Genomic DNA, 19973 nt, shown 5'->3' on the forward strand with positions numbered 1-19973 from the left:
CCCTGGCCATATTCTATTTTCTGCAGGACTTACCATTATATTTGCGCCGACCAACAAAAGGTCATCTAGTCTAATCCCAATTACCAGCTCGAGGTCCGTAACCCTGCAGGTTACAGCACTTTAAGTGCCCATCCAATCATCTCGTAAAAGTGGTGAGGGTTTCTGCATCCACCACTCTTCCAGGCAGTGAGTTCCAGATCCCCACAACCCTCTGCGTAAAGAAGCCCCCCCCCCTCAAATCCCATCTAAACCTTCCACCAACCACCTTTAAACTATGCCCCCTCGTAATAGCCCCCTCCACCAATGGAAATCCACCACTATGTCCAGGCACCTCAATATTTTATACGCCTTGATGAGGTCTCCTCTCAACCTCCTCTATTCCAATGAGGACAAACCCAGCCAATCCAAGCTGTCCTCATAACTAAGATTCTCCATTCCTGGCAGCAACCTAGTAAATCTCCTCTGCACCCTCTCTAATGCAATCACGTCTTTCCTATAATACGGCGACCAGAACTGCACGCAGTACTCCAGCTGCGGCCGAACCAAAGTATTATACAATTTAAGCATAACCTCCCTGCTCTTATATTCTACGCCTCGGCCAATAAAGGCAAGCATTCCCTATGCCTTCTTAATCACCTTATCCACCTGGCCTGTTACTTTCAGGGATCTGTGGATAAGCACTCCAAGGTCCCTTTGTTCATCTACACTATTAAGTGGCCTACCGCTTAATGTGTATACCCTTTCTTATTTGCCCTCCCAAAGTGCATCACCTCACACTTCTTTGAATTAAATTCCATTTGCCACTGCTCTGCCCACCTGACCAGTAGATCGATATCCTCCTGCAGCCCATGACTTTCCTCTTCATTATCAACCACACAGCCAATTTTAGTGTCGTCTGCAAATTTCTTAATCATACTTCCTATATTCAAATCTAAATCATTGATATATACCACAAAAAGCAAGAGACCCAGTACTGAGCCCTGCGGAACCCCACTGGAAACATCCTTCCAGTCACAAAAACATCCATCAATCATTACCCTTAGCTTCCTACCTCCAAGCCAATTTTGGATCCAACTTGCCACTTTGCCCTGGATCCCATGGGCTTTAACCTTCATGACCAGTCTACCATGTATGATCTTATCAAAAAACTGGCTAAAGTCCATATATACTACATCGTACGCACTACCCTCATCGACCCTCTTGGTTACCTCCTCAAAAAATTCAATCAGGTTAGTCAAACATGGTCTTCCCTTAACAAATCCGTGCTGACTATCCCTAATTAATCCTTGCCTATCTAAATGCAGATTTACCATGCCTTTCAGGATTTTTTCCAATAATTTTCCCACCACTGACGTTAGGCTGACAGTCCTGTAATTATTCGACCTATCCCTTTTTCCCTTCTTAAACAAGGGTACTACATTAGCAGTCCTCCAATCCTCTGGCACCATACCCATATCCAAAGCGGACTGGAAAATGATGGTCAAGGCCTCTGCTATTTCCTCTTTTACTTTGCTCAACAACCTGGGATGCATTTCATCCGGGCCTGGGTACATCTACTTTCAAAGCTGCTAAACCCATTAATACTTCCTCTCTCACTATATTTATTTCATCCAGAATATCACACTCCTCCTCTAGAGCAGTATCTGCATTACCTCTTTCCTTTGTGAAAACAGATGCAAAGTATTCGTTAAGAACCTTACCAGCATCTTCCACCTCCTCACAAAGATTATCCTCATGGTCTCGAATCGGCCTTATCCTTTCCTTAGTTACCCTCTTACTCTTAATATATTTATGGAACATCTTAGGGTTTTCCTTAATTTTACTGGCCAAGAATTTCTCGTGCTCTCTCTTAGCATTCCTAATATCCTTTTTAATTTTACCTCTTATCTTTCTATATTCCTCTAAAGATTCTAAAGTATTTAGCCGTTGATATGTGACAAATGCGTCCCTTTTTTTCTTAATCCTCCCCTGTAAATCCCTAGACATCCAGGGGACTCTTGAATTATTTTTCCCAGCTTTTTTCTTCAAGGACACATGTTTGGCCTGAACCTTTCGGATCTCCTCCTTGAATGCCTCCCACAGTTCCGACACCGATTTACCCACACGTAGCTGTTTCCAGTCCACTATGGCCAAATCACTCCTTAACTTAGCAAAATTAGCTTTTTCCCAATTCGGAACTTTTATCCCAGGCCTATTCTTGTCCTTATCCATAACCAACTTGAATCTGACTGAATTATGGCCACTGGCACCCAAATGGTCCCCCACTAATACCCCTTCAACCTGCCCAGCTTCATTCCCCAAAACTAAATCCAAGACTGCCCCCTCTCATGTTGAGCTTGCGACATACTGACTAAAAAAGTTCTCTTGAATGCATTTCAAGAATTCCGCACCCTTCACACTAAATTTGTCCCAATCAATATTTGGATAGTTAAAATCCCCGACTATTACTACATTATGGTTTTTAGACTTCACAGCAATTTGCCTACATATTTGCTCCTCTATCTCCCTCCCACTGTTTGGGGGTCTATAATACACTCCCAGCAGTGTGATCGCCCCTTTTTTATTTTTCAATTCGATCCATATAGAAATATAGAAAATAGGTGCAGGAGAAGGCCATTCGGCCCTTCGAGCCTGCACCGCCATTCAATGAGTTCATGGCTGAACATGCAACTTCAGTACCCCATTCCTGCTTTCTCTCCATACCCCTTGATCGTAGTAAGGACTACATCTAACTCCTTTTTGAATATATTTAGTGAATTGGCCTCAACAACTTCCTGTGGTAGAGAATTCCACAGGTTCACCACTCTCTGGGTGAAGAAGTTTCTCCTCATCTCGGTCCTAAATGGCTTACCCCTTATCCTTAGACTGTGACCCCTGGTTCTGGACTTCCCCAACATTGGGAACATTCTTCCTGCATCTAACCTGTCTAAACCCGTCAGAATTTTAAACGTTTCTATGAGATCCCCTCTCATTCTTCTGAGCTCCAGTGAATACAAGCTCAGTTGATCCAGTCTTTCTTGATATGTTAGTCCCGCCATCCCGGGAATCAGTCTGGTGAACTTTCGCTGCACTCCCTCAATAGCAAGAATGTCCTTCCTCAAGTTAGGAGACCAAAACTGTACACAATACTCCAGGTGTGGCCTCACCAAGGCCCTGTACAACTATAGTAACACCTCCCTACCCCTGTACTCAAATCCCCTCGCTATGAAGGCCAACATGCCATTTGCTTTCTTAACCGCCTGCTGTACCTGCATGCCAACCTTCAATGACTGATGTATGGCCTCAGTTAATGATCCCTCTAACATATCATCCCTCCTCACCACTGTAATCGTTTATTTAATTAGTACTGCACCCCCACCCCCCCCCTTTTTACCCCCCTCTCTATCTTATCTAAAAATCCTGTAGCCAGGAATATTGATCTGCCAAACCTGCCCTTCTTTCAGCCATGTTTCTGTAATGCCTATACTGTCATACTCCCAAGTAGTCCCACTTCCCTACTCTTTTCCCATAGCCCTGCACATTTTTCCTTTTCAAGTATATATCCAAATCCCTTTTGAAAGTTACTATTGAATTTGCTCACTGCATTCCAGATCATAACAACTCACTGTGTTAAAAAAAACTCCTCATTTCCCCTCCGGTTCTTTTGTCAATTATGTTAAATAAATTCTTAAGTCCACTATCTGAGGACCATTTAATTTAAGTTTGAACACTCCTGAATTTTCAGGTGTTTCATCCTTGGCTCAGTTGGTAACACTCTCATTTCTGAGTCAGAAGTTTGTGGGTTGAAGCCCCACTCCAAGACTTCAGCACATAATCTAGGCTGACCACTCCAGTGTTGTGCTGACGAATACCATGCAAGAGTATGAGGTGTTGCCTGCTGATACTGCAACCAGCAATGACAAGGTTGCATTCTGATACTTACTGATGGTGTCCGGGGATATGTGTCACACACAGCTGAAGGACCCTCCGCTTTCACAGTTAAGGAATCAGTAGCATCCTCTTGGTCACTTTCACTCCAGTAGTCTAAGGTGGAACAAAGGCACCTTATTACAAATTATTCCTGACTTTTTGTGAAGCCCCATTAGGGCCCATAATGACAGATGCATGGTTTTGAAAGACACAATCTCCGAGAGTGCGATTTTGTTCCTGGGTCATTAGTTACAGAGGAAAACAAGCATTCTCCTGTTCTTTTTTGTCAGGAGGAATTGCAAACTCGGTTCCTCCTCAGTTGACCAACTAGGCTGCAGGATCAAAAACCAAATCTAATCCTTTACACACAAGGTAATGACCACAAGGCACTGACCACACTCGACCAGCTCTGTTGGGCAGGCCACATTGTCCGCATGCCCAACACAAGACTCCCAAAGCAAGCACTCTACTCGGAACTCCTACACGGAAAGCGATCCCCAGGTGGGCAGAGGAAACATTTCAATGCGTATAAGGTGGCCAAGGTTAGTGGGAAACTAGAAGATTGGGAAAATTTTAAACGACAGCAAAGAATGACTAAGAAAGCAATAAAGAAAGGAAAGATAGATTACGAAAGAAAACTTGCGCAAAACATAAAAACAGATAGTAAAAGCTTTTACAGATATATAAAACGGAAAAGAGTGACTAAAGTAAATGTTGGTCACTTAGAAGATGAGAAGGGGGATTTAATAATGGGAAATGTGGAAATGGCTGAGACCTTAAACAATTATTTTGCTTCGATCTTCACAGTGGAAGACACAAAAACCATGCCAAAAATTGCTGGTCACAAGAATGTGGGAAGGGAGGACCTTGAGACAATCACTATCACTAGGGGGGTAGTGCTGGACAGGCTAATGCGACTAAAGGTAGACAAGTCCCCTGGTCTTGAAGAAATGCATCCCAGGGTATTAAAAGAGATGGCGGGAGTTATAGCAGATGCATTCGTTATAATCTACCAAAATTCTCTGGACTCTGGGGAGGTACCAGCGGATTGGAAAGCAGCTAATGTAACGCCTCTGTTTAAAAAATGGGGCAGACAAAAGACAGGTAATTATAGGCCGGTTAGTTTAACATCTGTAGTGGGGAAAATGCTTGAAACTATCATTAAGGAAGAAATAGCGGGACATCTAGATAGGAATAGTGTAATCAAGCAGACGCCGCATGGATACATGAAGGAGAAATCATGTTTAACTAATTTACTGGAATTCTTTGAGGATATAACGAGCATGGTGGATAGAGGTGTACCGATGGATGTGGTATATTTAGATTTCCAAAAGGCATTCGATAAGGTGCCACACAAAAGGTTACTGCAGAAGATAAAGGTACGCGGAGTCAGAGGAAATGTATTAGCATGGATAGAGAATTGGCTGGCTAACAGAAAGCAGAGAGTCGGGATAAATGGGTCCTTTTCGGGTTGGAAATCGGTGGTTAGTGGTGTGCCACAGGGATCGGTGCTGGGACCACAACTGTTTACAATATACATAGATGACCTGGAAGAGGGGACAGAGTGTAGTGTAACAAAATTTGCAGGTGACACAAAGATTAGTGGGAAAGTGGGTTGTGTAGAGGACACAGAGAGGCTGCAAAGAGATTTAGATAGGTTAAGTGAATGGGCTAAGGTTTGGCAGATGGAATACAATGTCGGAAAGTGTGAGGTCATCCACCTTGGGAAAAAAAGCAGTAAAAGGAAGTATTATTTGAATGGGGAGAAATTACAACATGCTGCGGTGCAGAGGTACCTGGGGGTCCTTGTGCACGAATCCCAAAAAGTTAGTTTGCAGGTGCAGCAGGTAATCAGGAAGGCGAATGGAATGTTGGCCTTCATTGCAAGAGGGATGGAGTACAAAAGCAGGGAGGTCCTGCTGCAACTGTATAGGGTATTGGTGAGGCCGCACCTGGAGTACTGTGTGCAGTTTTGGTCACCTTACTTAAGGAAGGATATACTAGCTTTGGAGACAATTCACTAGGCTGATTCTGGAGATGAGAGGGTTACCTTATGATGATAGATTGAGTAGACTGTGTCTTTACTCGTTGGAGTTCAGAAGGATGAGGGGTGATCTTATAGAAACATTTAAAATAATGAAAGGGATAGACAAGATAGAGGCAGAGATGTTGTTTCCACTGGTCGGGGAGACTAGAACTAGGGGGCACAGCCTCAAAATACGGGGGAGCCAATTTAAAACCGAGTTAAGAAGGAATTTCTTCTCCCAGAAGGTTGTGAATCTGTGGAATTCTCTGCCCAAGGAAGCAGTTGAGGCTAGCTCATTGAATGTAATCAAGTCACAGATAGATAGATTTTTAACCAATAAGGGAATTAAGGGTTATGGGGAGCGGGCGGGTAAGTGGAGCTGAGTCCACGACCAGATCAGCCATGATCTTATTGAATGGCGGAGCAGGCTCGAGGGGCTAGATGGCCTACTCCTGTTCCTAATTCTTATGTTCTTATGTTAAGGGCACCCTCAAAGCCTCCTTGATAAAGTGCAACATCCCCACCGGCACCTGGGAATCCCTGGCCAAAGACCGCCCTAAGTGGAGGAAGAGCCATCTGTGATGGTGCTGAGCACCTCGAGTCTCGTCGTCGAGAGCATGCAGAAAATAAGCGCAGGCAGCGGAAGGAGTGTGTGGCAAACCAGGCTCCCCACCCACCCTTTCCTTCAACGACTGTCTGTCCCACCTGCGACAGAGTCTGTAATTCCCGTATTGGATTGTACAATCACCTCACTTTGAGAGTGGAAGCACGTCTTCCTCGATTTCGAGGGACCTATGATGATGATCCAAGTGTTTACTGTAAATGTATTTATTTATGAGTTTATTTCAAAAAACCTAATTACTATGACTGGAAGTTCTCTATACTGAGGGGTGAATTTGCCATTTGAATGGTGCCAGCACTTGTTCCAATATAAATGCTTATACTGAGGAGCACATCCAAAATCTGGTCCCTGGGGCCTCCACACATTTGATCTATATTTGAATGACATACCATGCAGAAAGAAAGGCTTTTGTCTTCACTCATGACTCTAGGGCAGATTTGTGTGACTAAACCGTTAAAATGCTTGTAAAGAACAGATTAACAATTCAATTATACAATCATACAGCAAAGGAAAAGCAGCCCCACCAACTCCCAGCTCCATTCCACACAGGGAGAGTGAGTCCACAACATTACCCCAAAAGTCAATACATCTGAAAGTCACAGAGATTTTAGCATACTAAACCGGCTTGTATCAAATTAAAGAAACAAAGGAACAGGGGCAGGCCATTCAGCCCCTCGAGCCAGTTCCACCATTCGATTAGATCATGGCTGATCTGTATCTTAACTCTATCCATCTTTGATCCACATCCCTTGATATCCTTAACCAACAAAGATCTATCAATATCAGTCTTGACAATTTAAATTGATCCAACATCCACAGCCTTTTGGGGGAGAGAGTTCCAGATTTCTACTACCCTTTGTGTGAAGAAGTGCTTCCTGATTTCACCCCTGAAAGGCCTAGCTCTAATTTTAAGATTATGCCTTCTTGTTCTGGATTGCCCCACCAAAGGCAATAGTTTCTCTGTATCGACCCTAACACATCCATTTATCATTTTAAACACCTCTATCAGATCACTCCTCAGCATTCTAAACTCAAGGGAATACAACCCTAGTTTATGCAACCAGCCCTTATAATTTAACCCTTTAAGCCCCGGTATCATTCTGATGAATCTGCGTTGTACCACTTCTAAGGCCAATATACCCTTCCTGAGGTGCAATGCCCAGAACTGAACGCAGTGTTCCAGATGGGGTCTGACTAAGGCTCTGTCCAACTGAGGCATAACTCCCTTCCCTTTGTATTCCAGCTTCCTTGAGATAAAGGACAAAATTCCATTAGCCTTTTTGAATTACCTTTTGTACCTGTGCACTAAGGTTTTAGTGATGTGTGTATCTGGACACCAAAATTCCTTTGCTCCTCCACAGTTTTTAGTGTCTTGCATTTTGAAAATATTCTGGTTTGTTATTCTTGGATCCAAAGTGGATGAGCTCACATTTCCTCACATTGAACTCCATCTGTCACAGTTTTGTCCACTCACTTAATCTGTCTATGTCTCGTTGTAACTTCCTACTCCCATTTACACAACTTACTGTTCCTCCTAACTTAGATTCCCTTGTCTCTGCTATTTTTGCAAAGCAGTAATCCATTTTAAGTAAGCAGGTTGACACCTCCATTAAAATAGCTGAGGGAGGAATTGATGCAAATGTGCTATGTGCTCATACAATAACAGTCATTTCCAGGCTCCAAAAACCAGAAGTCAATGATCATCTGTCTGGAGTCACATTGTGTCAGGGACAGCAGCGCAGTCATTTCATTGATTTACCAAACCTGGGGCTTTGTTATTGGGAGAGAACCCTTTGTACTAGCCCCACAAGGAGAGCCCAGTACAAAGAGAGGCGAGCAACCTGAGCAGTCTACAACAGTTACACAGTGCGAGTGTAGGCTCCCGTGTGTTCTTGCAGACAGAGAAGTGAAAACATCGGCGATGCTATAGTGAGCTTCTCTTTTTCTCCTGCGTTATTGGTGCTGATGCCCACATTATTTATAGTGCCTTAATACAAAACTAAAATCTTGACATCAATGAAATTGTATTTTAATTTTCAATATGGAGGGGTTGAAAATATAAAATGATATTTTGGCCGCAGTCCTGTTGTAATTCTGTCGGGGCATGTGGTGGAAGGGCTGCCAGAGGATGGGTCCAGGCTTTCCCTGGCAGCTCCTGTCTACCTCGAACAAGGCCAGAGGAGTAGAAAGGGGTTTGACCAGGAGCGGGGACTCCCAAGGCCAGGAGTTTCCTCGGCACGAGCCAGGAATCTTCCAGGTAGCGCATAGGCGGAGTGGTAGTTAGCTGTGTATTCAAATCCCTCCATGATCTCTCCCCTTCCTATTTCATGTTAAGCTTTAATATCATAAATAGTAATTTATAGCCTCATATGCCAAGGATAATTGATTATTAATAATTTTATGGATGCAATTTGAGTATATTCCTTATTCTTCAGAATTCAAGACTGAACTGTGCAAGAAAGTGGTGGTGATCATAGTAATTATTTCCAGTCTCAGGACTGGATCTTCCTGTCCACAGCAGTATTGTTGGCTGTTTGTAGGAAGACAAAATGGTGCTGGACCTAGTTTCCCTGTGAAAGGGAAGCTCAGCAGCTTTATCCATCTGTGGGATGTGAGGAACAATGACTGAAATGCTAAGTGATCGTTTTGCCCATACAGTCATAATTTAGGTTCAGTGGCCTTTGAATTCAGATAAGAAATCTCCTTCTGGACATGTTGCACAAATGAGGCTACCATTGTCTGCTTTAGGCTGGAGCAGGTTATATAATTCTTCATGCATCACCACAGCATTTTGTCTGCGGTCCAATACATCCCTTCTATTACAGCCAGGCATGGTTGTTTGACATTTCTGCAGCTTTTACTAACATTTAACTTAAAGGGAAGGCTTTCATAGGGGAACTAAGAGTGAACTGTTAACATTTTCACCGCTGTTGCTTTTTAAACCTCCTCAGTGGTTGCCTTAACGAAGAGCTCATATTTAAGGAGCACATTTTTTAGTGAGCTTTTCATCATTTTCAGTGATTAGCAATCACCATATTTCTCAGCTCCTGACTGTATTTTGACATTGTTATTTAGCAGTGTTATTCAACTTTCCAGGAATTGAATGCAAGTGATGTTGGCCTGCAAATTTATTTTTTGTTCTGTTCTTGGGATGTGGGAAATGCTAATTATGCACAACCAAGTGGCTTGCTCGGTCACTTCGGATGGACTTAAGAGTCAAGCAAATAATGTGGGACTGGAGTCACCTATAGACCAGACCAAGTAAGCTCCCCTCCCAAGGACATTCGTGAAACGCTGGGCTTTTATGATATTCAATTTCACAATCTGTCCCGTGAGGATTCTGAACTCGTGACTCTGGGCCATGATGACGACACTATCATACCCTTACCATATATACCAGGTTCCTGAGGAAGGGGAGAAGACTGATATACTGGTTAGTTCTTTGAAAACTGTAGCCTAGGAATGCCGATTGGAAATGAATGTTTAATACATTAAAATAGTGAACACTCCTCTCTTCACTATTTTAATGGAGGCTTTCGCCCAGTTAAATTAAGCAGATAAAGACTTTTGTTGAAACAGCAGACAGAGGAATCATGCAAAGCCCTACTCTTTGACCATGTCTTCAGTCCTTTCCAGCTACTGCTCACCATCTGTTTCTGTGATGGAACGAGAAACAGTTACTGTTTTAAATGGAAGCTGTTGATAGGATCGTTAACCATTCCTCCAACAGTAATTTCTCAGGAATGTAAATCTTATAGATTTGATGGAGCTCTTTCATTGGCACTAGGGATGCTCGTATAACCTCCACTTCCTAGCCACAGTCCCCTGCCTTCTATTACCTGGGCAGCAAGAATAGGAGTGGAGACAACACGGTTTTCCAGCTCTGGAGCATCAGCCGTGCCCTGAGTAAATATGGGGGCCTTAATCTCCTCAAGGCAAAATAGGGATGGGCAATAAATGCTGCCTTGCTAGCACTGCACACATCCAAAGGACAATATTAAAAAAACACATCCAGAGAAAAAAAGGCAATGTCGGAATTCCCCAGTGAATGTTTGGCCTGTGTGTAATGATTCCTACTGGGAACATCACAGAAGAGGACTCGAACCAAAACAAAATCCGGCAATAAGAAGCCATTTTAACAAACATCCACTGCCTCTTAAATAATTTCATTTTTCTTGTATTTTAAGCAAACTTGTTCAAAGGGCTCACAATAAAAGTCACTGTACTCATTTCAAATTGTATTTATTTATTTTCATGGGTTGTGGACATCAACGGCAAGGCCAGCATTTATTGCCCACCCCAAATTGCCCTTGAGAAGCCACCTTGTTGAAAAGAACTGAGTGGCTTGCTGGGCCATTTCACAGGGCAGTTAATAGTCAACCACATTGCTGTGGGTCTGGAGTCACATTTAGGCCAGACCGGCTAAGGATGGCAGATTTCCTTCCCTAAAGGACATGGGTTTTTACGACAATCCAGTAGTTTCATGGTCATGGTCACCATTACAGATACAAGTTTTTAATTCCAGAATTATTTAATTAATTGAATTTAAATTCCCCAGCTGCCGTAGTGGGATTTGAACTCACACCTGTGGATCATTAGTCCAGGCTTCTAGATTACTAGTTCATTAACATACCTACTATGCTACCGTACTGCTTATGACTTAGTATGTATTGATTCGTTTAGTGTCAGAACACTCTTCTATACATTTAATGGCTAACTAAGCCCCTTGGTGAGCTGTTTCCTTTTTGCTCATTTTTCCCTCCACTAAATTGCTGCTAGTGCCTCTTAGCTGCATTCTTCTTGTTACATCGCTATGCAATCTCTTGACAAGGAATTTAAGCCTTTAATTCTTGCTTTTAAGCGAGAATTTTGACAAATTATAAAATTGATGATCAGAGGACCTCTTGCCTATCCCCATGCCCTGATACGTCCTTACTGTACAGTATAAATGCACACGAGGCCCATGCTTGAGAGGTCAGTCTGTGACCTGTCCTTTATTCCTTAGCACTCAAGTGATGAAGGTGGGTGGAACTTCCCCTTTTATACCTGAAGGTCTAGGTTAGGAGTGTCTCCCACCTAGTGGTCAGTGTTCTCACGGTGTACAACTTAGGTTAGTTTATACATGGGTTACAATGCTGGTTGAATACATGACATCACCTCCCCCCCCAAAGTCTTATTGGGATCACAGGTTGAGTCTCTCTGGTGGTTTACGTTCCCTTGTAGAGCGCCTGAGTTGGGGCTCCGGTTGTTGGGCACTGGCCTGAGTGTCTGCTGTTTGCGGTGCCTCAGGCCTGTCCGGACTGCCCACACTCCCTTTGGTTCCGGCGTTCGGTCACCTGTGGTGGAGTGAACTCTATATCGTGTTCTTCCTCTGCTTCTTCTATGGGGTTGCTGATCCTCCTTTTTGTTTGATCCACATGTTTGCGGCAGCTTTGTCCATTGGTAAGTTTAACTACCAGAATCCTATTTCCCTCTTTGGCAACCACAGTGCCTGCGAGCCATTTGGGCCCTGCAGCGTAGTTGAGGACAAAAACAGGATCATTTACATCAATACATCGCGCCCTCGCATTCCTGTCATGGTAGTGATATTGTGACTGGCGCCTGCTCTCGACAATTTCTTTCACGGTGGGGTGTATAAGGGATAACCGGGTTTTGAGCGTCCTTTTCATTAGTAGCTCTGCGGGTGGAACCCCTGTGAGCGAGTGTGGTCGAGATCTATAGGCCAACAGGAGGCGTGATAAGCGGGTTTGTAGGGAACCCCCTTGGATTCTGAGCATCCCCTGTTTGATTATCTGCACTGCTCGTTCTGCCTGGCCATTTGAGGCCGGCTTGAACGGTGCTGTTCTAACATGGTTAATTCCATTGCCTGCCATGAAGTCCTGGAATTCAGTGCTTGTGAAGCACAGGCCATTGTCGCTGACCAAGATGTCCGGTAGACCGTGGGCGGCGAACATTGCCCGTAGACTTTCTACCGTGGCAGAGGATGTGCTTGAATTTAAAATGTCACACTCGATCCATTTGGAGTAGGCGTCTACTACAACCAAAAACATTTTCCCCATGAAAGGACCTGCGTAGTCCACATGGATGCGTGACCAAGGCTTGGTGGGCCATGGCCAGGGGCTAAGGGGGGCTTCCCTGGGCGCATTGCCCAGCTGGGCACACGTGTTGCACCTGCGAACACAAAGTTCCAGATCTGCGTCTATCCCTGGCCACCAAACGTGTGACCTAGCAATTGCCTTCATCGTGACAATGCCCAGGTGACAATGTGTGGAGCTCTCTGATGAACACCTCTCTGCCCATCTGGGGCATGACTACGCGGTTTCCCCACAGTAGGCAATCGGCCAGAATCGAGAGTTCATCCTTGCGCCTGTGAAATGGTTTAAATTTCTCAGGGCATGCCCTGTACGTGGCTGCCCAGTCCCCATTCAGGACACATTTCTTGACTAGAGACAATAGCGGGTCTCTATTTGTCCAGACTTTAATCTGACGGGCTGTCACGGGTGAGCCTTCGCTTCCGAAAGCTTCAACAGCCATGACCATCTCAGCAGCATGCTCGGTAGCCCCCTCAGTGGTGGCTAGTGGGAGCCTGCTGAGTGCATCGGCGCAGTTTTTGGTGCCCGGTCTGTGCCGAATTGTGTAGTCATAGGCGGCTAACGTGAGTGCCCACCTCTGTATGCGGGCCGATGCGTTTGCATTTATGGCCTTGTTGTCGGCCAAAAGGGACGTTAGGGGTTTGTGATCTGTCTCCAGCTCAAATTTCCTGCCAAACAGGTACTGGTGCATTTTCTTTACCGCAAATACACATGCGAGCGCCTCCTTTTCTACCATTCCGTAGCCCCTTTCTGCCTGGGACAGACTTCTGGAGGCATAAGCTACCGGCTGTAACTGACCCTTGGCATTGACATGCTGCAACACACACCCGACACCATAGGATGACGCATCGCACGTTAACACAAGTTTCTTACATGGGTCATATAGCGTTAACAGATTGTTGGAACATAACAAATTGCGTGCTCTATTAAAAGCCCTGTCCTGGCTGTCCCCCCAGACCCATTCGCGACCTTTGCGTAGGAGCACGTGTAGCGGCTCTAGCAGCGTGCTCAATTTGGGAAGAAAGTTACCAAAATAGTTCAGGAGCCCCAGGAACAAACACAGCTCCGTCGTGTTACGGGGTCTGGGTGCTCTCTGGATCGCTTCCGTCTTGGACGCAGTAGGGCTGATCCCGTCTGCTGCTACCCTCATCCCCAGGAATTCTACCTCTGGAGCTAGGAAAACGCACTTCGCCTTTTTCAGTCGCAGACCTACCCGGTCCAGTCTGCGTAGCACCTCCTCCAGGTTGTGGAGGTGTTCTTCAGTATCGTAACCTGTAATGAGGATGTCGTCCTGAAAATCAACTTGAGGAGACTTTCCATATTTCGTTGGAAGATCGCGGCGGCCGAGCGAATCCCGAATGGACATCTGTTGTACTCAAACAACCCCTTGTGTGTGTCGTGATGGTGGTCAGCTTCTTCGACTCACTCGCCAGCTCCTGGGTCATGTAAGCTGAGGTCAGGTCCAATTTTGAAAAAAGTTTGCCACCGGATAGCGTCGCAAAGAGGTCCTCCGCTCTCGGTAACGGGTACTGGTCTTGGAGTGACACCCGATTGACGGTGGCCTTGTAATCGCCACATATCCTGACCGACCCATCCGCCTTGAGCACCGGCACAATCGGGCTCGCCCAGTCACTGAATTCGACTGGCGAGATGATGCCTTCCCTCAACAGGCGGTCCAATTCGCCTTCTATCTTTTCCCGCATCACATACGGCACCGCTCTGGCTTTGTGGTGTACTGGCCTGGCGTCCGGGTTTATGTGAATCACTACCTTGGCCCCCATGAAAGTGCCAATGCCGGGTTGAAATAATGAGTCAAATTTGTCCAGGATTTGTGAGCATGATACTCGCTCCACAGAGGAAATTGCATTGACATCGCTCCATTTCCAGTTCATGACAGCAAGCCAACTCCTCCCCAGTAATGCGAGACCGTCCCCTGGGACAATCCAGATTGGCAGTCTGTTCTCCGAATCTTTGTGGGTCACGACTACTGTGGCGCTGCCAAGCACCGGAATGATCTGCTTTGTGTAAGTCCGTGGCTGTGCTTCAATCGGCGATAATTTTGGCCTCCTGGCCTTGGATGCCCACAACTTTTTGAACTGTTTGATACCCATCAGGGACTGGCTGGCACCCGTGTCTAACTCCATTGATACTGGGATGCCATTGAGGAGCACTTTCATCATTATCGGTGGCATCCTGGTGTATGAACTGTATACGTGCTCCACACGAACTTGCTGAACTTCAGCTTCCAGCGATTTCCCCCAGTGTCCATTTCTGCAATTTCTGCAGGTATTTTGCTCATCTCTGCAAACTCCGGCTGAGTGTGTGCCTCCACGCCTCCAGCATGAGTTGCGGTTTGAAACAAAAGGTCCCTTGCCAGTCGATCGTCCCTGACTGCCCCTGTTATTGTCCTTGAGTGCACCATTAACAGGTGTTGATGGCCCCATTACTGGCCGCATTGTCCCTTGCAATGGCGTGAATCGCTGTTCAGCTTGCCATTGTCTCTATCGAACTCCCCCTCTGGGTTCGACTACATGTTGGGGCATGCCCGACTGCCCTTGTCTGCCTGGAGAACTGTGTGCTGCTTTAACAATGTTGAATCTCTGTCCCAACCATTCCTTAACACAGTACCTCTCGTCTGTTCTGCTAGTGGCCATGCTCGCGTGGTTTAAATCCCAGTTTCTTGTCGCCATTGATACGTCCTTACTATACAGTATAAATGCACATGAGGCCTATGCTTGAGAGGTCAGTCTGTGACCTGTCCTTTATTCCTTAGCACTCAAGTGATGAAGGTGGGTGGAGCTTCCCCTTTTATACCTGAAGGTTCAGGTTAGGAGTGTCTCCCACCTAGTGGTCAGTGTTCTCACGGTGTACAACTTAGGTCAGTTTATACATGGGTTACAATGCTGGTTGAATACATGACATGCCCCATATCAACATCAGCAAAGAAATGAGAAGGATGTTATTTGTTGTGAGTTTCACAGGAGCATTATATGATCGGCCTGATACCACTTATCTGTCATTCCAGCATCCTGAGTTACCATAGCAACCCAGCAGAACCAAGTACATCACTGGGATAATTAAATGAGTAGAAAAATGAGATATGTCACAGAAGGAATGGCTTCACCACTGGAAGTTAGTGCCTCTTTAAATGGTTAATGCGCACAATCAGGTGCTACGTACAGTGCATGGTTTTGGTGATATCGGTGATGGTTATTTCAAGGCATTGGCCTCTGAGCACTGCCTGTAATAAGTGATCGCAGATACTGCACTATGGGAGGCAGGAACCTGTTTCAAATGAATGGGCTGACAGCTCCATTAAAGTAGCAGGAGAACGGTGTGTAACAGCACTGAAAGATCATCCACAGCCAGTAAATTTGATCCTATAACAGTGCGCCCATTGCCCAAGGACAGAAGGGAATCAGAGGACATATATTTGTCGGCAACAGATCATTGCTGTCTCACTTGTAAATTAAATGTGCAATCTTTTACAAAATAAATGTTTTAAAGGGTATGGGGAAAGGGGAATGAGACCAAATGCATCATGGTGGAGGGGTGATGGGAGAAAAGGCTAACTCTTGCACTGTAAGATTTGGTGATTCCATAACGTTAATTCATACCACGATTGGAAGGAGGAATTAATTATTTTTCACTAACTTATTTCCATTCCGTCCCCTCCAGTTTCCCTTCAAATATTCTCCAATTCAGTGCCAGACTTTACCTTGCAGAAAGCAACGGATTTCATCCTTGACGATGATGAATTCTGCTGTAAGGCAACTCTGTAACTAAACTTCTGTCCTGGGATTTGGCAAGACTCTGGGTATGTGCTCTCACATCCCTAAACATTGAGGTTAGGAACAGTAGCACTAACTAACTAACGTGGTTCTGAAATTACACAATGCTTAACAAGTTCACCTCAAACAAAAGAAATAACATTTCGACTAGTTTAGCCAGTTTAAAATAAATGGTTGGTTGCCTCCGTTAAAATAGTGAGGAGAGGAATTCCAGAATTGAGAGGGGACAAATTCTGCCTTTTTCCTCTTAATAGATCTTGACCAGAATCCTAGACAATGAATACAATAAATGATTTGACTTTTCTCTGCACTGATACACTGCACCCCATTCCCATCTGAGAACTGTTGGGCCTACCTTATTGCTTCATGCCTATATTAGCTCAGTTCTAACAGTGAAAGTAATCAGCGGTTCCTCCCTCTCCCAGCTTCTATTAGAAAGTATTACTGTCGAGCGTTAGTTCTCTTTATGGTTAGAACAGCAGCGAGTCTCAGTCGGTTTATCCACCTACAGAAGCTCACCTTCGTCTGGTCTGGTCACCTTATCATCAGGTGCGTACCCAATAGCAGCGAGTCCCAGTCGGTTCATCCACCTAAAGAAGTAATTGAGAGGCAGAGGGGGAAAAAGTACACGCAGGATGAATTACATGATTTAATTTGCAATAGTCAGTCATTCTTTAAATAGCAAGAATTAAAACAGCCAAAATGCGTCTGATATTTTTAACAGGCATTCGAGACCTTTGCCGGCGGAAAGTGACCCACATTATATGAGAAAATTGTTTGTTGCCTTCACAGGAGAATTAATGATATTGTTCCTTTTAAAGTTGTTAATGAAATTCCCTCTTTAGCAGTATTACTGGCATCTCTGATATACACTGCTTCTTTTTGCAGATATTAACTGGCACTGGGGTGTTCTATCACCAGATCTGGCTGAGCCACATCTAGCATTATTGGGCTTCACTCTCCTCTGCCTAAATTGCCCATTACTCCAGGATCATCCTGGAGAGCAAAGATATCTCCTGGCTTCTTAAACCTCTCTCTCTTCCCCCCCCCAACAGATGCGAGGAGTTTATGGACTTCTTTGCCACCAAGATCAAGATGTTCAGCTGTTTCCCCCCCCTTTCACCTTACCCACAAAGCCGAACCTTCCCCTAGGTTCCCGTTGCCCTATCCTTGATCCATATTTTTCTCTAGTTTCTCTCCTATCTCCCCTCATGCCCTCTCCAAGTCCATCTTGAACATAAGACCCACCTCCTTCTCTCTGGGCCCTTTTCCCACTAAACTGCTTACCATCCAACTTCCCTTCCCGGCTACCATGCTAACTGACATTGTAAATGGTTCCCTCTCCTCATATATTGCCTTCCCTCTCCAGTTCAAATCTGGTATCATTATACCCTCCTCCAGAAATTTACCTTTGATCCCTCTATCCTTTAAACTACTGCCTCATCACCAACCTCTCTTTCTTCTCCAAAGTCCTTGCATGTGTTGTTACCTCCCAAAACTGTGCCCTTCTTTCCTGGAACTCATGGTTAAATCCCTCCAATTAGGTTTCCACTCTTGCCACAGCACTGAAATGGCATTATTCAAAGTCACAAATGACATTTTCTGTGACTGTGACGGTGCATTATCCTTCCTCAATCTCTCTACACACCATCCTCCTCCAATGCTTCTCATCCTTTGTCTATTCAGCGGGACTGCCCTTGTTAGTTTCCACTCTTACCTGTGCCATTGTAGCCAGAGCATATCCAATGGCTTCTCCTCCCATGCCAGCACTATTACCTCAGTCCACAAAGGACCTATCCATGCCTCCCTCCTCTTCCTTGGCAACATCATTCGAATACATAGGGCCAGCTCCCACATGTACACCGATGACACCTCCAGCGCCACTCTTGATCACTCCAGTGGTTCTGTGTTTCCAGACTGCTTGTCCGACATCCAGCCTTGAATGATCTACAATTTCCTCCAGTTAAACTTTAGGAAGACCGAGCCATCATCATTGGCTTCCAGCACAAACTATATGCTCAGCACCAATTCCATCCCCCTTCTCAGCCACTGTCTCAGGTTGAACTGGACTGTTCACAATCTCGCCATCTTATTTTGACTTTCCAACTCCATATTCTCTCTATTACAAAGACCACCTATTTCCACCTTCATAACATTGTCTGCCTCCAACCCTGCTGCTGAAACTCACATCCATGCCTTGGTCACCTCCAGATTGGACTATTGCAATGCTTTCCTGATCAGCCTCCCATCCTCAATGCTCCATAAACTTCAGTTCATCCAAAACTCCCCTGGCCATACCCTATCCCACCTGAAGTCACACTCACCCATCACTCTTGTCCTTGCTGACCTATACTGGCTCCCGGTCCCCAAACGCTTTCAATTTAAAATTCTTATTGTCGTATTTAAATCTCACTATGGCTCTGAAACCTCTTCCAGCCGAGCACCCTCCCCCCGCACCACCCCCCTCCCCCCACCCCGAACTGCTTCCCCCCTCCCTGCAACACCAACATGGGTGTGTGTCAGTATTTTCAGGGAGTTTGTATGAGTGTGTCAGTATTTTCATTGGGTACTTGGGAGAGTGTTAATATTTGTGGTCCATGGGAGTGTGTCACGATTTACTGGGGATCTCTGAGTGTGTCAGTATTTGGAGCTATCCCCTGGGGATATATCAGTATTTGAAGGAGGTCCCCAAGAGTGTGTCAGTATTTGCACGGAGGTTCCGAGGAATGTGTCAGTACTTGTCGGGGGTCCCTGGAGTGTATCCATATTTGTCGGGGGTCCCTGGAGTGTATCAGTGTTTGTAGGGGTTTCCCAGGAATGCGTTAGTATTGTAGGGGGTCCTAGGAGTGGGGTATTATTTGTAGGGGCTCCCTGGAGTGCACCAGTAGTTGTAGCAGGTTCCTGAGAGTGGGTCAGTACGTGTAGGGGGTCCCTGGAATTCGTCAGTATTTGTAGAGGGTCCCTGGACAGCATCAGTAGTTGTAGAGGGTTCCTGGGAGTGCGTCAGTATTTGTAGGGGGTCCATTAAGTACTTTAGTATTTGTAGAAGGTCCATGCAGTGTGTCAGTACTTGTCAGTGCTTCAATGCTGAGGGTGTTGGCCTGGTCGAGGACGCTAATGTTGGTGCGTCTATCCTCCCAGGGGATTTGTAGGATCTTGCGGAGACATTGTTGGTGGTATTTCTCCAGCGACTTGAGGTGTCTACTGTACATGGTCCATGTCTCTGAGCCATACAGGAGGGCAGGTATTACTACAGCCCTGTAGACCATGAGCTTGGTGACAGTTTTGAGGGCCTGGTCTTCAAATACTCTTTTCCTCAGGCGGCCGAAGGCTGCACTGGCGCACTGGAGGCGGTGTTGGATCTCGTCGTCAATGCTTGCTCTTGTTGATAGGAGACTCCTGAGATATGGGAAGTGGTCCACATTGTCCAGGGCCGCGCCGTGGATCTTGATGACGGGGGGGCAGTGCTGTACGGCGAGGGCAGGACACATAGTTCGCATGCCAGACACGAGACTTCCAAAGCAAGTGCTCTA

The 19973-nt window shown here is 45.4% G+C and overlaps 1 protein-coding gene across 1 annotated transcript in view; it reads right to left on the minus strand.

Moving 5' to 3' along the window:
• LOC139265749 (connector enhancer of kinase suppressor of ras 2) overlaps positions 1–19973 on the minus strand; it is a 1063014-nt gene that overhangs the window by 25361 nt on the left and 1017680 nt on the right. Inside the window, exons 19-20 of the mRNA XM_070883099.1 lie at positions 16960–17030; positions 3923–4023 (exon numbers count right to left, since the gene is read on the minus strand). Coding sequence (XP_070739200.1) covers positions 3923–4023; positions 16960–17030 — 172 coding nt within the window. The remainder of the gene's footprint in view (positions 1–3922; positions 4024–16959; positions 17031–19973) is intronic.

This window comes from Pristiophorus japonicus, chromosome 6, assembly GCF_044704955.1.
Source record: "Pristiophorus japonicus isolate sPriJap1 chromosome 6, sPriJap1.hap1, whole genome shotgun sequence".
NCBI lineage: Eukaryota > Metazoa > Chordata > Chondrichthyes > Pristiophoridae > Pristiophorus > Pristiophorus japonicus.